Consider the following 17,794-nt stretch of genomic DNA (forward strand, 5'->3'; position numbering starts at 1 on the left):
TATTTCATCCGCACCCTGGTGTCTACCAAGTATAGCTGTTCATGATTTTCATTAACAAGTGTTGTAGCTATAAAATATTTGGTGTATCTCTCATCCACCTCAGCCTTCATACCCTTGGATCGCGCAGGCGGGTCAGACGGGAATGTTTCATTGGGTAGTGGTAGTAAAGATGGTTCACGTATACCCGTAGTCCCAGTGTAATACATTTGGGGGTACGTGATTAAAAATTTAAGTTACTAAAATGCCGGTAGAATTTGCATTTTGAAATACAGTGCGAAACAAACAGTATACACACATAAATCATCTGCAATACAGCGGCTGCTTAACGCTCCAACTATTTGGTTTTAAAAAAGCGCCAAAATTAACAGCAACTCGATGCAGTCATAAAAACCAATTATATTCTCGAAATCATGGAACTAAGACAAGCAATCCTATCGGTTGAGTTCACCATTTACGTTCAGGGAAATCACCTCGTTCACTCATTGGTCATTAATGTGGTGTTGGGGTGCAATGTAAGGATGTCTTTCCCGCTCGTCGTAAAGGAATTCTTTATCTTCACAGCACAAAATAAGGAAGCTTTTGGTTCAGTAAGCGGTTATTTCGACTATCATCTCCTCTTATGAGCTTGTGTGATGTCTGGGTTATGATGTCGAATCCTGTCATTTAATAATTTTACTATCTGGACTGCGTTACCGAAATTATTACGCAAGGGTACTAATTCATTTTGGTTAATGTTATAGCTCCAAATCATTTGATTTAATATAGGAGAATTTGGTGTCTCTGTTTCTTTGTCCCGTCCTATTACTACGTCTTTCCACCTAGGAATACGGAAAGGTTCTTTACTTTTATCCCAGTGGTACATCTCAGAATGATCAACTGGCGGTTGTTGGATTATGTGATGCTTTATTATCCTTCTCCAATTTTTTCCTAACTTCATGTACCGCTTTGCACACACGTAATGGAAAGCGCTATTTCCACCGAATTTCTGACGATGTTTGGGGCGTCTTGGTTAGTTTTTACTAGGCCTTATTTTCATTTTAGTGTAGTCTACTGCTTAGTATTTTTTGCACTCGCGTAACTATCGTCATACCGAAATGTCATACATGAGGCAACTCGAATTTAGTAATGTTACCGTCTACATAGGTGTGGCTTTTCAGTAATGTACGATTTGATGGTTTGTATAAGTAGGGCTTAGATCGTCCGTATCAGTTTATTGTTTTTCATCGTTTAGCAGCTATGAGCGCCATACTTTTTTCACAAAAAGCTTATAATTCTGGAGCATATGACTTTGAAACTTAAGTGGAACCTCATTTTAGAGTGTGTCCGTCATCGATCCATCAGCCTTATCCCATGTTTGCAAATTTTGTGAACGCATCATCGATGACAATGTGATCTCACACAAACTGGCAAATTTATGTGAACGTTTTGAGGTACGTTGTTTAATTCTCAGAGTTCTAGGGACTTAACTTCATTTCAGCTCTTACATGGACCAATATTGATAGGGTCTGAGGCAGAAATGGTCGAGTCGCGAAGCAATTTAATGAAATTTTTCAGTAAAGTGAGATTTCGGCTTATTGGCATTTCCTTCAATCATTTACTACACAGCACGCTCTCTTGACAAAGTTCATCGCTCACTTTTCAATTGCTTTCAAAGAATGTCCTTACAATTTTAACGACTTGATTTCACGCAACCCACCCGCATATCATTCTCAGTTTCTCTTTTTAGGAGTTGACAATGATTGACCTTAGCTTCCACGACATTCCTGACCTATTTGAGGCTATACAAGGGAAGTTCTGGAGTCCCAAAAACATACTAAGTTTGGAAAATCTGGGCACTCGTATTCAACTTTCCTGTCCGTTTCCGAATACAAGCGCGGTACTCTTGTATGATGCACATCTGGCATGGTAGGTAATTTTATCAAAACTGAGCTTTTTACTATTGCGTAATTACACCAAAGTTAGAGAGGTCAGTTTTTTGGGGATGTTATTTTGCTAACCCGTGATTTAACAAATTGATTGTATGCAAAACAATCTAACAAGAGCAAATAATCCAAAGCAATGCGTGCACAATAAAGTGATATGTCGAGATAGGTTCTTTTTCAAATGAAGGGCTTTGAGTCCATAATAGAGATTAAGTTATGGTAGTTATGCCTCTAAGTTGGTTTGGTGTGGACATGGGATGCTGTTTAAGGCTATTGTCTCTGTTTTCTATAAAGGAGTGCCTGAGGTGTTCTTGCTTACATTTAGCGTAGTAGGCAGAAATCATTGGATTGACAGTGACTGAAATGCCACAACCGATTCTTTATTATCGTCGTAACTTGCACCAACACATTCTCTCCATACAATACAAATTGAGTGAATCAATTCTTTTTCGCAAAGTTGGCATTCAGCCAAATACTTCGAGAAAGGATGCAGTTGGTTGCTTAGGCCTCATTAATTATCATCCGTGATTATGACTATGAAAAATGACTTTACTTTTATAAAGGTCATCACTGTCTGTAAAGGATTTTCGCCCTATCCTTCGTTACATCATCTCTGAAATCATGAGTTTGCCTCCTGATCTTGATCTAGCCGCTATCTCGCCCAAGGCACCGCATATGGGCAGGTGAGTTTTTTTCTCAAGGGAATTTCTAGTCCAACTAATAAGGTCCTCGTCCAGGTAGACTATTCTATGCCACTTTATAGATTCCTAACTGGTCCACCGGACATGGACAAGCGACTTTGCCCAGCACAGACCCTAATTCCAACTGTCTTCCTAAAACTTCCCAATTCAGAGTATCGAAGAGTCAATGTAGTGGTTTATCGTGCCTTGAGACTAACTTTCTGCCTCTTTGTTGACGGTCAGTTGCTTTTATGAGCAGTTTTTTCTAATAGCCTTTTTATGATTGTATTCAATTCTCGTAATCCTGTTCCCTTTCAAATGTCCAACTTTGCTTCCAATTGTAGAAAAGTATGCACTTAAAAAGGAATTCTTTACCACCTTCGATACTATGTACGGGAACGCATTGACTGACCTGTCCACTGAAATTGAAGGTGATTATGGTGAGAGGTACGTATATGCGGTTCTTGTTTAATTTCCCAACTACTACAATGATCAAACTCTTGTTCGGATGTATTTTCTTTGACGCAAAGTCATGCATTAGCCTTAATTTACAAGATGGAGAAGTTGAATTACTAGGATCAGTTCAAGTTAAACCGGAACTTTTGACTTCCCATTTGGAATGAGCAGCTTCCAAGGAGTTAATACCTTAATCACCTTTCAACGAAATCATGTTTACTTCTTACTTAGAAAGTTCTGGTAGCGTTAAAGTCTTCTTGTCTAATCAGAAGCAAAAGTGGTCCTAGTTTCCATTATGGCTTAACTTTTAGAAATCGTACATGCTTGTGATCGTCTGTGACGTATTTACCGTTGTCAGTGAGGAATTTGTATTCATATTTAGTCCAACCTTACAACAGGTTGGGCCTTGATTTGACATTCTACATGCTGGCTGAAGGTTCACAAGAATGCCTGCTATTTAGCGTTTTGGTGACAGAATCTCCTTTTTGTATGAGTAGATATTCACGAGTTCGAGGTTCTATGCTTTTTTTCGTTGAAAAGAAAATTCTTTAAATGGATATGCTGGTACTAGTGGTGTTTGTGATCTTGATTGACGGTGTCTAGAGCGAGTGTCCGCAATATACACACTGGTCATTACCAGCGCATGCGGTATCGCCTTGTTGGTATCCTTGTTTGAATCAGCAAAATAAAAAATCCCGGTTTGACATAAGCACCACTCAAGAAAGCCAACTGGTTGATAGGTTAATGACGCGATTGACATGAACAGGCCTCCATATCACCCTCGCGACAATTGAATTACAGAGGTCTGGAAGGGCTGTGTCTTCAAAAGTACACCCAAGGTAACCCAGGATCAAATTCATCTATAGGAAACTAGTATTTGGTCCTACCAGTCATTGTTGAAATGTCCGTTTAGTCGGTTTAAACTACTAGGATGTCGTTAATTCACCACTTTAACTGCCAGCAGAGATGTAAAGTAGCTTCTCTCAACCGTACACAGCTTTCAGTTGAGACAGGACTATTAATCGCTTTGTTTTGACACTTTCTTGAAGCGCCGCTTTCACCTCCGACATTTCAACCCTGTCGTTGAGTACCGAATCATCCTCAAAACCTATTCAGGGCACGCCTGGTTGTTCCTCTATCGGAGGTTTTCTGTTGTGGGAGCCTGAGCTAGCCTCGATAACCACAGACCTATTCCCCCTCTACTCAGGAGGTCTCAGTGACGTTATTCCTGCTTTTGCGCCCCTCTTACCCATCATCTACGCCGTTCGTGGGGATGTCATGTCCTGGTATGTGATGTCTTGTCCAAATTAAAACGTTTTTTTACGTGCGTCTTTTCTCAAGTTTTGGCCAATCTTGGTGCGAGTGCCTGGTCAAACTTGAACCCGACATCTGGCTGCACCTTCGGCGCCTCAATAAACGTGAAATTTTCCTCACTTTTTTCGGAAAAAAAGTCGACATCTCCAAAGTGATAAGTGAGTCGCTTTTTTCACCAACCCGCGCTAGCCTTATTTCCGTACAAAAGGATGCCATCTTTCTCTTCGCTCCTTTCCTTTTCAGGCGAATCGAAGCGATTTTGGGTGGAAAAATTGAGCGATCTTTTCCAAGTTAATTGATGCATCAAGACGTCCCTACTACCTTTGTAAATAACCCCCTTGCCTCCAAGATTTCAGTAATTTAGACCTCCAACCTACTTTGTTGTCAGTTGATGAATTATGTTTTTCTTTTCCCATGGGTGAATATATGCATATTTTGATGAAAAGGTAGACGATCTCATTTGGCTTTAACACAGCTAACGCTATTACCACTGCACTGTCGTTGTGTTCGCTTGTCTAACCGTTGTGGCTTAATCTACTCCATTCACTTTTTTACGCATCGAAGCATACTACTTATATCCGTACTGGAAGTAGTAGCGTAAGCTGAGCAAAATTGTCCATCTTGACGTTGCATTCATAGGCGATTGAGGTGTATTTACAGTGAAGGTGATCTCTGGAATTAATTTTTGTTTAATTAGGTAAAGGTGGTCAAGTTTTAGGGTGCGGAAATAAGTAGCATGTAAGGCCAGCCTCCCATTTCCTCGTCCATAAATAATTTTCACTACAGCTCACGAAGCGTACTGGAGTGGAATATTCAAAACAAACTATTGGGTTGAAGTGAAATAGGTGTTGGTCACAAAAGCACTGAGCATTTGAGCTGTTTGGTTTACAGAGTTCACAATACGAGTAGGTCGAGAAAGAAGTAGTATCCGATGCTTGTTTCAAGCTTTCGTCCACTAACTTTGCTTCCTCCATATTCAACTGAGGGATTGCACTGCACTGTTTTGGTGCAAAAGCCAGTAACTTACGTTAACCGCTTTATCAACTGGTAGATGTGATGGCGTTCATCTATCGACGCATCATTCGTTGTTGCATTCGCCCGCGAGGCCGTGATTCGATCCACTGGGATCGGGTAGGTCTCTACAGCGACGAAGAGGACGAACGGGAGACGGCGGTTCTGATGCCCCTATACACCTTCGCGCAGCCACAGCCGCAGACCGCGGTGAAACTGGATCTCGCCTCTGCCGGCCAATTTGCGGTAATTGTGAAGAACAATACGCGTCTATGCGGCAGTGGAGCAGCTCGCGCCTCTGCTCCGATTGTGCAGGACAAGGCCTACTTCGAGGTGAAGTTGCAGTCAGGAGGCCTGTGGGCTATCGGTCTGTGTCATTCTAAGGTGGGCCTGCATGTATCACCGCTTCATTAGCTCTATTTATTCGTTAGAAAGGCATCCTTTTTAAGGCCCTGATTTCTCGGAGGACTTGAACTAACGTAGCACTTTTGTTCCATAACTTTTGTCATGTTTCGCTTTAATAATTTAAGTAGTATGTTGCGCGCCTATAAAGGTGATAAATGGTATTCATAGCGATGACTGAATTTGGAAGTTGGAGCGATAAACAGCATAAATTTCTCATTCAATTTTCAGTACAGCCCGCTGTAATTATGTGTGGAAGCAGAGCAAAGTAATGCCATAACTTCTGCCACGGTTTGCTTTACTAATTTAAGTAGTACGTTGCATGCCCATAAAAGTGACAATTGATAGTCATAACGTCGAACAAATTTGAAAGTTGGAGTTATAGGTAACATGAAATGTTCATCCACTTTTCGGCATAGCCCGTTATTATTATGACTTGATGTGTGGAAGCAGGACATGCCAATCTTCGGGAATGGTAACTCACCAGGCCTTCCCCCATCCCGTTCGGGCGGACCGTCTGCTCCCATTTGGAAGTGCAGTTTTTCTGTCATCGACTACCAAATCATTTAGTGATTTACGTGTGAAAATCAGCTTTTAGTAGTGCCTAATATGAGTAATGAAGCAATGGGAGGAGAAGGTCGTAGAAATTACCAGCCAACTTGGTGCTACGCGCCAACCCCTACTGGGCGACGAGAAATCTTAAATCCCATAAACTTGTTTGGTATCAAAAGGCGTCATTTTTAGACTGCTAACCGACCGTTTGACTGACTCCTGAAGAGTACATCGTTGTTTAACCACTTTCCTTCATTTTTATTCAAACGAAACACCCATTCAGGCCAATCTAAACGTGGCTGATGACATGCGGAGGCAGAACACGGCATGGGTCCTATTCCACGACGGTGTCATCTACCACGACTCCGTCCCTCTGATGGAGCTGGAGTCACGTAAGGGCACCTCACCAGCATTAGAAGAAGGTGACATTCTGGGTGTCTTCTATGATCACACTGAACTCCGATTCGCCATTAACGGGGTGCCGCAGTACTTTCGTGACCACGGGCGTCGATGCACCGGGGTGACGGGCATTCGGGGCGCTGTCTATCCCCTACTGGCTGCTGATGAAGGCGCCGTTCTGGACGTTCGCTTCACCTGCTTCCAATATCCACCCAGGGAGGGTGGATACACAGAAATTCGGTTAGAACAGAACATTCTGTGAAACCCCCGTCCTCCTACCTCCTCCTTTCTATCTATCTCCCAATCAGCGACGCTTTTCTTACTTTCTTGTTGTGGTACCTCGCTGAAGGCTGACCATTGATCATTCCAGCTAGATACAGCAGATCTCCATTTGGAAGTAATTGGTTATTTCGACGATGGAAATTGTATGCTTGAGGGTTCAACCACTCTCTCCGAAATGCGTTAGGCTTCAGATTTCTAGAATTTCTTGCATCGCCTCTGGGAATAGCTAAGATATGTCTGTCGAAATCGTAATAAGAATTATCAGAATATGAATCCTTGAATACGAATGTTCCCTTCACGGATCAGTATGAGTAAGCTGGGATGGTTGGAGTACCTATGTCTGGGACTGCTGGCTGACCGTCGTGACGACGGATCACTCCCATTTCCAGCTCCTTGCAACGTGTGCTATTGGCCAACTAGGAGAAGTGCAAGGGGTTCAAGGTATTCCAGAATGCTTGACAACTGCACACGATGAAGGAGACTTCTGAAGAATTGAAACGGGAGCGTTCTTTGGGGGGGGGGGGGGTGGACGACACTTCTAGTAGAAGTCCATGGGACCACACAAAGGTGACGCATTCACTACCTGCCGACTTAACCGTCTGGGGACAGATTGAATGCAAGGCGTCGAGACGGGCACTTGATCCATACTTCGCGAACCTTCAGTAGCCAACAAAGGCATCGAGCTAGCATTTCTAGTCTTTCCTGGATCCGTTGTAGGGCATCCGAGTATGAAGGAAGACTCTGGCAGCGGACACGTCAATGCCACTCATTAGGATATGGGAGTTATAGTGAAGGGCCCGCATAGCTAGGTGTAAGACCATATACTTGCGTATCCACCTCGCTCTGGAAGCATCCAAGACTCCCTCGAAGGTGTCACCTAATCTCATGTAAGGACAGAAGCAGCTTCCTTCCAACTGTACTGCTGCATTGTGTCTTCGACTTTGTTGGTATTCCAGTTGTGTGAACCTTTCCTTGACCAAATGAAAGTCCTTCACATCTCTAAATAAACACCAGATCGTCCCTCTGTCTCCTTTCTAGTAATGTACTAAAGAATCCACGGAAAAACTAGTGAGATACAACTCGCGCTTGTAAAACTCCTACTACTTGATCAAGAAAACATTCAAACCGCTCCTTTGAGCTTGCATTCACGAACCCACTTTGCGAGCTTTCTCGCTGATGAGAGTTTCCTGGAAGGATACCGGAATGTGTGGCCATAAAGAAGACTTTGGCCTCAGGCATTGCATGCTACCATTACCTTTCACTTGCCAGAAATATATCAAATCTCAATTTACTAAAATTACACAAATTCAGGGCAAAAATTCATTAGTCCATCAAAATGGACCTCCCAAAAAAAAATGAAAAGCACAAAAAAATGACATTAAGAGTTGTACCGAGCCTCACACGGGCTGGGCTCAGTAAATTAACATATTTGACCATTGGAGGGAAGAAAGTGATGCAAACTGAGTATGTGATGGAGAACCGAGTTTATGTGAATGCAGACGGAAGGAGGGGCGGAGAGAAAGAACTCAGGAGAGAGAGAGCCTCACTCAAGACAGATGAGTTGCGGTGTAGGCGGTTTTAACCGGGTGTTTTCTCCCTCCGCCGCGCGCGAAGAGGAGCCCAACTCATCGGAAGGCGGAGCGGGCATCTGATCAATCAGAGTGGAGGGCACCGGAGGACCGCCAGGTTGAACGTACTCGACCGGAGGTTGTAGTGGCGCAGGCAGCGACTGGATCATGTCTGCATAGGAGTGAAATACGCATGTGTGTCAGGTAAGGGATGAGGATTATGGCAAAGAGGAATTGGAGCAATGCTGACGAGACAGGATGAGCACAGAACCACAAAACTATGCAGGCAAAAGAACCCAACATAGGCGGCATCACCAGAATTAAACAGTTGAATTTAAACCGTTTTAATATGGTACTTTATTCTCCAAATGCTACACAACAACAATAGGCCTCAGCACGTCTGTCTACGCTTTATATTACATGCATACAAACAATCGTATTCACTTCATGGGGTGCAAAAAATATTGCGGCGGGTCACACCAAAAACAGAGCGAATTAGGACCTACTATTAAGAAATGAAAAAGAAACTCACTTTGCACGTCAAAGGTGCCACCTGGTTTCTGTTCAATCCGAGGCGGCTGGTCATCCCTTCCGTTGGTGGCCACAACAGCGGCAGCAACATTGGGGGTTGGATTTTCAATTTCTACCGAAGGCTGCGGCTGTTGTTGAAGCGATGGATCGTAGGGTGCCTGAGGTTGTTGTGGTTGGGCGTAATACTCGGTGCCTTGAGGATACCCCATGGCAGAAGCACCGTATGCCATCATAGGGGGCATGGAAGGTATTGTGTTATACACTGTGGGTTGTGCATACCCATACTGACCGTATTGCTGCTGGAAGGCCATTGACTGTTCCATTAACTGTCGGCTTTGGGCCTCCATGGCATCCTTCAGAGAAGAATTAGGGAATGGTTGCATTAATGCCATCATTTATAGAAATTTGACAATTCTTTTGCCTGCGTGGTCGTCACCAATGCTGCTAGTATCCCAGACGCATTGCAAAGATTTCAACAATAAGTTGGACGCTGCAATGTTGACGGCTTCGGGGTCACCCAGTAAGAATACCAAGGCGCTATAGGAGGAGGGAATTTACTGTGGACCGAGCAAAGCCGTATTAAAATCTGACAACCATTCAAACCTCGGGTTCAGCATGGTAGCCAGTTACGGAAACACCTACCAGCCTTGCTGGTGTGCTTTATGACGTCTTCAGAGGAATTGCCGAGAGCATACAGCTACGGATCGACGAAAAACGCAGCGCAGAGTGTAGAAATCAACAATCCCAACTAAATTGCTAAGTTTAAGTAAAAAATGTCAACACAGAAATAGTCTCCTCAAGTCGCTTTCACCGTCAACTGTTCCCTGTGGACTTTATCCATTAAAACGGCAGCATGTAATTATTTATGCAAAGGCTAATTCATATTTCAACAGGTCAAAAGAAGCTTCAACTACAGTTGCTACAGCAAACAAACATCAGCACAGTGTTCATTTGAAAAATTTAAGTGCTGCATTTAAGAAAATTAAAAGTCTTACCCTTTTCTGTTGCCGCAAAACCTCCACCTTCTGCATCATCAGAATTTGACGCTGACGATGGGCCTCCTCCTCCTCACGTCGCCTCTGTTCCGCGTAGTCCCTACGAAGATCGTCCAAGGCCTCGCGTGCCTCGCGTATCTGTGCTGTTTGATCCTGGAGTTTCTCCAGAGAGGCTAAGATAAGAAAAAGTTGACAAATCACACGAATGCACCACCCACGCTAAAACGATAGACGATCGAGTGAATGTGGGAGTTTTAATTTTATCCGTGTATAACTAGGTTCTATTGTGACAGCACCACAGATACTAGTAAGTGACGAGTGTGTCGCACTACACACTGCTGGTAGACGCATATATCATCGCCTGGTCCGCTCTAGACGCCATCAGTCAAGTTGGGAAGCGGTAGTGACAGTACCCACAGGAACAGGGTGTAGTGATAATTGAAGCCGTAGGACCCAAACTCGTGAATATCTACTCGGATCTTCAGGAGATATCAAGTACACCACGACAGTGCCATAAGCACGACTGTATGTGAGAGACAATTGGGGTCGTGAGCAGTCATTTGTGTGAACATTCAGCCTACGCTTAAAGCGCCTGATCCTAAACAACCGATTGACGTATGACCTGCCTTGAAATTGCACGGGAGACAAATATTCTTTCCTTAGGAACGATGAACACAATGCAATCAATCAAAAATATTCATGATTTCGAAGGGTTAAGGCACACTGAGTGCCAAAATTTTATCATTACACTTAACAAAACTGTTATATCATTACGATCGGTATTCAAGCCTAACAACAAAGGAGGGCAGGCATACCAAGTCACCACCACCACCACTGGTGAGGAATTGAAGCGGCTTATTACAATATTTTCCAACTCTAGCGACAGAGCTCCCTATGCCAGGACTGAAAAAAGTGTATGAATGTAGTTGAAGACTACAGATATTTGTTATTTACTTGCTTGAAGTGAACGCCCCTCGCACAAGTAGACTAAACAACTTCTAATGAAGGAAGGTAAACAGAAACGAATTCGCCGAAAGACTAACTCACTGCGTCTCACTTCCAAGTCATTGGAGTACTGCATCAACTGCAAATTCATTTGATGCAGAGTCTTGAAGAGCGTCTGAAGAGTGGAATCAGTGGCCACCTGTCGGCCGCGTTGGCTGCAGACTCGCATACGGTTGCTAAAGACGTCTAGACTCTTGCGAAGAGCAGTAAGGAATTCCTCCTGTTTGGCCGTGGTAAGCGGAGGCACATCGGGCAGTGCGCTGCCTTCTGGTGGTATCTCAACAGAGACGAGAGCCCTCTCTAGCTCCTGTAGCCTCTCATTCTGCAGTATAAATTAAAATTCAGGTTTATAATTCATTTACTTACCCTCCTACAGTACAAACAGTTAAAATTCCTCATTATAAAGTGGCGAATGGAGTTAATCAGATCCTGAAAAGAACATGACATCTATTGAAAGTTTTGTTGCACTTGAGGCACTTGGAGCAGATGCGTGTGAGTCCGTGTGTAGAAAACGTTCTGCAAACTTTTGCCAATTTCGTTTAGTTATGCGTTTTAAGCACTGCTTCATTCATTTGCCGAAAAAAATGCGCTAAAAAATTATTTTAAAAGGCATTGGTCGATGCTCTATTTTAAACAACACCACACCAAATTAGCCAAATCGCAGGTTGGAAAGTGAGTAGAATCAACTTATTGTAGCAATTTCGGTGGCAGAACTGGGGAGGGGATAGTTTAGGCCAATGAGAAGAATTATGTTAACAGGAAGGAGAAAAAAGCAATTAGAAAAAGTAAACTTTACCGAGGGATCAGTCACACTGGGAACATATTCCGGATTGAGAGGAGGCGGCAAGACGGGCGCCGAGGGGATAAAATTGCCGGCAAAGGAGTCGCTATCTGTAGCAGCAGCGCGACCACTCCAGTAGTTGCGATTCAAGTAGCGGGCCAACTCGGGGTCCACCTCAGTAGCTAAATCACTAGCTGCATCCGATGGTGGTGGTATTGAAGCCGCTGGGGGCACAGTGGCGGACGATGACGTCGGCAATTTCGTTTGCTGTTGCGAAGCTGATGGTGTCTAAAAACCAACAAAGGAAAGGACAATCGTGAATGACAGCAATGCCACAGTTACCAAGCCGTAGGCTAGCAGGAAATCGAGCTGTCCTACAAACAAGTCGAAAGAGTGCTCGACACCGCAGACAGAAATATGATAATTGTAATTACGAGCCTAAACTTCTGAGACTATAAATAAAAAAAAAAAACGAATTTTGAAAAGAAACTGCACATATTTTAAAAACAGTTCCCTTCCACATTCGCATGCATCCAAAAAGCTTCGATATCATTCGAAGCGGGAAGCTGCCTTAGGCTAGCTTTTCGAAATCTCTAAGGCTTGTGATGGATGGCGTTTGGTTCATAGCTCCCAGAAAAAAAGAACGGACTTAAAGTTAGACCAGCTGATATTGAAGTAGTCCTTAATGTTTGCACGCGGCTTTACAAGCTCTGCTCGAATACGAAATAACAAGTTCTTGTGAAATGGACTGGAAATTTCCAAATAGGAGTCAACAGAATAAATTGCTTCATAAAGGTTCTCTCTAATCTCCGCTACTGATTAGACTCAAAGCAATAGTTTTCGACGGAAATTAAATAAAACTGCAATAGACTAACCAGCACCAACATTATAATCAGCTAAGGCAGTAAAACTACCGAGAATTATTAAGCGCCCGAAACACCTGAAAGATTAAAGCAAAGATATAGACCGCAGAATCCACGGTATGTGACAAATTTACGTTGGGATAGAAAGGTTGGTTGAAAGTGTGCTTCAAATTACATCATTACCATCCGACTGTGCGTAGTCCTACGTGGGTGTATTGCTGTTATGTTGGGTTGGGCTGGACTCAGGTCACGAGTGCATATGACATTAGGCAAAGGATGACTGTGCAAAGCCCAAACTCCAATAGAGAAAACTTTATTCCCCTCTCCCAAAATATTTAAGGTGGTTCTATGCACCACTAATATAGAAGATCTTAGTTTATAAAAAAGGTGTGAATTACACTCCGGAGTAGACATGTTTGGGGATGCGAGGAGAGGGCGTGTAGCATGCGGAGGAAGTAATACCCAACGCACGACATTCAGACTTGTCAAATGCCAAAAAACGACAGAAGCAGTCATTTTTACTAGTAAGTGTAAATTAGTTAGGCGCTTGAATGTAAATGAAGCCGAAGTAGTTTAGAATAGCGCTTTTGTCGTGCTGATGCCTCAAAGAGTTCCTTTTTAATTCCTCAGAAGAGAGATGTTGTTAGTGGTTATTGCATGCCGCAGTCATTCACAGGTACTTTTGTAATCACGAGGTGTTATTAAATCCAACGCCCTACCTGAGCTCAAGGGTGAAAATCACACATGGGACTCATGAATGCATTTTGAAATAACGCAACATTCCTGTAACAAAAGACGATCACATCTACCATAACACTGCGTGGGGTGTGGAGTGGTGTGATGCAAACGATTGCAAGTCTTCAAAAACGCAAAGTATTTTAGTAAATCAGTAAAGAGTAATGAGAGGGGAAGCTTTGGGTACCTGATGTTGTTGCTGCAGCGGCTGCATTTTCTTGGATTCCGCCTCACTGGCACTAAGGGCGAGAGCCAGTTGAAGCTCCTCCTCCTCTTGCAAGCGCAGCTGCTTCTCCTTTGCCTCCTTCGCCGCTTGCTCCTTTTGCTTTTGAAGCCTTTGCTGATGTTGATGTTCCTGTTCTTGTTGGTGCTGCTAAAAAAACCAACCGAAGCGTAAGCATCCCACATAAAAAGGGGAAATGATTGGGATTATCAAAGCAGAGAACTGGATGGAGGTGCTCTCTAGCGAATTAGTGTGTTTGTTGGTATAAGTGAATGGGAGGGTTTTTTCACCTTTTGAGGTATTTCAAGAGGTGCAAATTTCGAGTTTAACGCCACTTAATATATCCATCTCGATCTGGAGTAATCCAAGGCAAGGTGAAACCCAAATACTAATGAAATTAGTATCAAATAAAACTGTTGAAAGTTTATACCCTCAAAAAAAGCATCATCAAATGCTCAGGTTGACATGCGCATATCTAATACAGAAGTCGCTAAAACCAGTGTGGAAATATGCCTAACCGAATGCGCCGTAAAATTAGTAGACCAGTAGTAGAGTAACTTTTGAGTAAAAATAAGCGTTGGGTTAGGGCGGAAAAAATGAATAGCAAATTTATGGCATGACATGACGACATAGAAAAGAATGAAGAAGTAATCTGCCTTCCGCAATGGAGGACGAGAGCAACCAGGAAGCGTTTTTTTATTGTAAACCGTAATGCGTAAGAGATTTTGCCGACTTTACCGTATGCCTACTCGTTTTCTGAAAGAAGTTAATATTTAGGTTGAAATACGGTACTAATAGCGTAAGTGTTTTAGAGCATTAAGCTACATTACCATCTCACTTAAAAATTCGCGCAGGGTCCCATGCTAGAAAACAAATTCAAAACTATGGGGTATGAGATCGTAGCAGCAAAATGAAAAGCGGAATTCCAAAGTTTCTTCACAAATGTCAAAAATGAGTACTTCAACAAACCTTGTTTTCCTTTTTGCGAGCAGCACTGCTGCCTCCACTAGCCGCTAATCTGAAAAAGAAAAATAACAAAGCGAAAATAATTGAATACTTGAGCCTTGCAAAGAGCATTGTCGAAAGGAGATTAAAAAAATGAGGACCAAAGGCAAGGGAAATTGCTCTGCTTGTTGCCAGGAGTAACAAGGTGTTACCGGGGAGAAATTCATTCGATTGGACGGTCCACCCACTGGTAGCAAAGGTGGACTCATCGCTCGAGTGGAAAATTTCGCAGTAAGGACAATGTGATCATCCGTGAATGATGTTTAATGTCAATCTAGCACCAGAAATACTACCATTCAATCGCCAGAAAGAGATAGAAATAAGTGATAGTATTTCCACCTATAGGACAAATGAGTCGAGTAGGTAGTTGTGAAGGCCACAGATTGAATCCGTCATATCTTAACGAACTGGTAAATACTAAAGAGCCAAAAATTGAGCACTTTATAATCAGGAATACGCATGCAAAAAATTCCTAACTGCAAAACCAGGAACGTGAAACCTAAGTGGAGGGAGGTCTTACTTCTTGAACATCTCTGAGATAAGTGACAAGGAGAGCCACAAAGAAAGAAAGCCAATGGGAGAATAGCTCTTAAGTGGATTTCATAACTGCAACCAACATTCCGGTGTATACCATCACGTGCTAGTCCGTGCGACGTAATTTCACTTCCACAGTGACATCAGCCCAGTGCTACTTCAGTGCAGTATATGCCTGAGTGTTAATTAATTCAGCAAAATTACCATAATTGTAAAAAAAACTAGAAGAATAGCCTGAGGGGCATTCATTTACATATTCATGTATTTAGCATATAAAAGTAGTGTTTTCTTAGAAAAGATGTACAAAAACGCACCTTGTAAGGTCGTGGAGGCAGCTGTCGCAAACTCGGACTTCTTTTTCGATCCCGTATTTAGGGATCCCAGCTCGACCAGTGGTGCATTCTCCACAGAATACATTCCCACAATTCCGACAGTGATGCTAAAAGTGAAGAGGCACGCGATTTCTCACGACTGACAATCTAACACTAGCTCAGTGTGGCGGAAATGTGTTAAATGATTCAATTCAAATGTTTACATCCAATTTGTAGCATTGGCAAGAATACACAAATACTAAACTACTAAAATAAAAAAATACGTCAATGCAATCTTTATACAAAACTTTACTAATAATGCACAAATTGTGGCTGTAGAGGATTTCTACACAGGTAAGGAAATGACAATTGAAGTCTTTCTGGTAACGTCTAGGGAGGTATTTCTCACCTTTCTTCGGAATGTCGTAAAGGTAGATTTACAACGGAAGCACTCATCCCCATCCTTCCAATTGGGGGCAACTTCTGCAGAAAACATGGCCTCGCTCTCGTGAAACGGTGGTAAAGGATAGCCGGATCGTTTGATCTCGTCATATGCCTCATGAAGGTAGTGATAATTTTCACTCTTCTTAAATGCAAATTCCCAGTTCTGGATAAATCCGAATATACGCGAGCGAACCTCCTCGTTTGTCTAAGCATTGAAAAATAACTTGATATGCAATCAATTACATGTGTATATTCAAGCAAATATGTAACGAAGTCAGTTCCCAAAACCTCATCATGAATGGGTGTACCGCAGTTTTTCATGAGTGCTTCGAGAACCTCAAACAATGTATTAATGGAAAGTAATTACTGAAAGACCGAGCATTAAAACGTGTGGATTTTCAGGATTAAGTCGTTTTTTGAGACTATTGATTGCATCCTTCGGCCTAAATGGTTACAGAAATCCAATCATATCTTACGTAACTTCTTGGCCACGCACTAAATCACATATCGTGAGGTTCGTTTCCCAATCTGCCTCCATCAGCAACTCGCTGGTGGACTTTGCTGGAGTAAATAGCTGAGAAATGGCAATAATATTACCTAATAATTTGTCAAAACGAGAATTCCTAAACATTGCCAAAGAACAAACAAAATGCGCTCCCTTACTACTAGCCGATCTAAACTCTTATTAAATGCTAGTGTTTGGATAACTCTTACTAAACGAGAGAAAAGCACTTACCTGCTATAAGTTAAAACGTCTTAATTTAAAAAGTAAAATAAAGCATCTGAACGCTTTTATAATGTAGAGGAAATTTACTACATGTATTTTTACCCTTTAGCAAATCCATGATATTATCAAGGGAAAAAAGAAAAGTCCTAATTTTTGTTTGTGCCAATAATTAAACAATATTTTTCGCACTACATCACGTCTCTAAAATGATTGGATTTTGCAAAAAGATTTATCCCGCTTTGTTAATGCAATTAGGAAAACTCTAGAATCTTCCATTATTAAAGGCTATTGTTCCATATTTCGTGAGCTTAATAGTTTTAATAGACTAGTTTATCAAAACATGCTGGGAACACCTCCGCAAAATGTCCTCACTTTTCTTAATTTAATGCAGTAAAGTCTCGAAGTAGTTTCTTCATATCTGATGTAACCCTCATGCACCTTTTATCTCTTTCAACAAAGACCCACCCTTGCCTTCGGTTTAGTGTATATCAGCGCAAATCCTAAGACAAATTTAATATCTATGATTCCATTGAAGTGGTTGTCTCAGCTATCCTCAACCTATTCCAAGGTATATCTAAACAATAATTCATGAGGCCCCAAGTACTTTCGCCCTTTAATGAATATTTTCCGAAAGCATACTCCACGAGTACATGCGGAACAGCCCGCTCCACACTCATTTTTATGTTGTGATTCATTAATTGACCAGTCAATCAGCTTTTTAACTGGTAATGCAAATTTACCAGAGTGGGTAAATTACATATTTTATTATTCCTTTTACCGAACCATCCATTTCTATATTATCACCGGTAGTTTTCCCATAACCGGGAGTAGTGTAAACATCTTATCTCTCAAGTAGCAATGTAAATGACCAACACGCCATGGTTGACATCGCTCTGAAAAACTGGCCCATTAGTGAACAGAGCACATGGAGACAATGAGGCGTAGCAACGGTTGTAGATTAAATAGATATAATGTTTACTTAACTAAGTGAATGTCAATATTATCAGTCAACCTGCTTTTGCTTTTCGGTCCAAATTTGGGGTGATGTGCAGAA

The 17,794-nt window shown here is 42.2% G+C and overlaps 2 protein-coding genes across 2 annotated transcripts; one reads left to right on the top strand and one right to left on the bottom strand. All coding sequences in view use genetic code 11, as the record gives it.

Moving 5' to 3' along the window:
* Positions 1–518: 518 nt before the first annotated feature.
* On the top strand, positions 519–6,998 carry EGR_07654 (Chronic lymphocytic leukemia deletion region gene 6 protein; the record flags this gene model as incomplete). Its single annotated transcript, XM_024496903.1, has 12 exons — positions 519–587; positions 823–1,008; positions 1,317–1,430; positions 1,451–1,558; positions 1,727–1,905; positions 2,486–2,605; positions 2,686–2,840; positions 2,947–3,049; positions 4,108–4,344; positions 4,400–4,530; positions 5,424–5,767; positions 6,621–6,998. 12 exons carry the CDS (start codon positions 519–521, stop codon positions 6,996–6,998), a joined length of 2,124 nt encoding a protein of 707 aa, XP_024348685.1.
* A 1,563-nt stretch (positions 6,999–8,561) lies between these two features.
* EGR_07655 (Hepatocyte growth factor-regulated tyrosine kinase substrate) lies at positions 8,562–16,644 on the bottom strand (the record flags this gene model as incomplete). Its single annotated transcript, XM_024496904.1, has 14 exons — positions 8,562–8,758; positions 9,119–9,470; positions 10,113–10,285; positions 11,160–11,439; positions 11,914–12,186; positions 13,684–13,866; positions 14,550–14,582; positions 14,689–14,737; positions 15,573–15,697; positions 15,979–16,218; positions 16,257–16,349; positions 16,381–16,456; positions 16,490–16,574; positions 16,611–16,644. 14 exons carry the CDS (start codon positions 16,642–16,644, stop codon positions 8,562–8,564), a joined length of 2,193 nt encoding a protein of 730 aa, XP_024348686.1.
* Positions 16,645–17,794: the final 1,150 nt, after the last annotated feature.

The sequence above is a fragment of the Echinococcus granulosus genome (genome assembly GCF_000524195.1).
Source record: "Echinococcus granulosus chromosome Unknown EG_S00083, whole genome shotgun sequence".
Lineage (NCBI taxonomy): Eukaryota > Metazoa > Platyhelminthes > Cestoda > Cyclophyllidea > Taeniidae > Echinococcus > Echinococcus granulosus.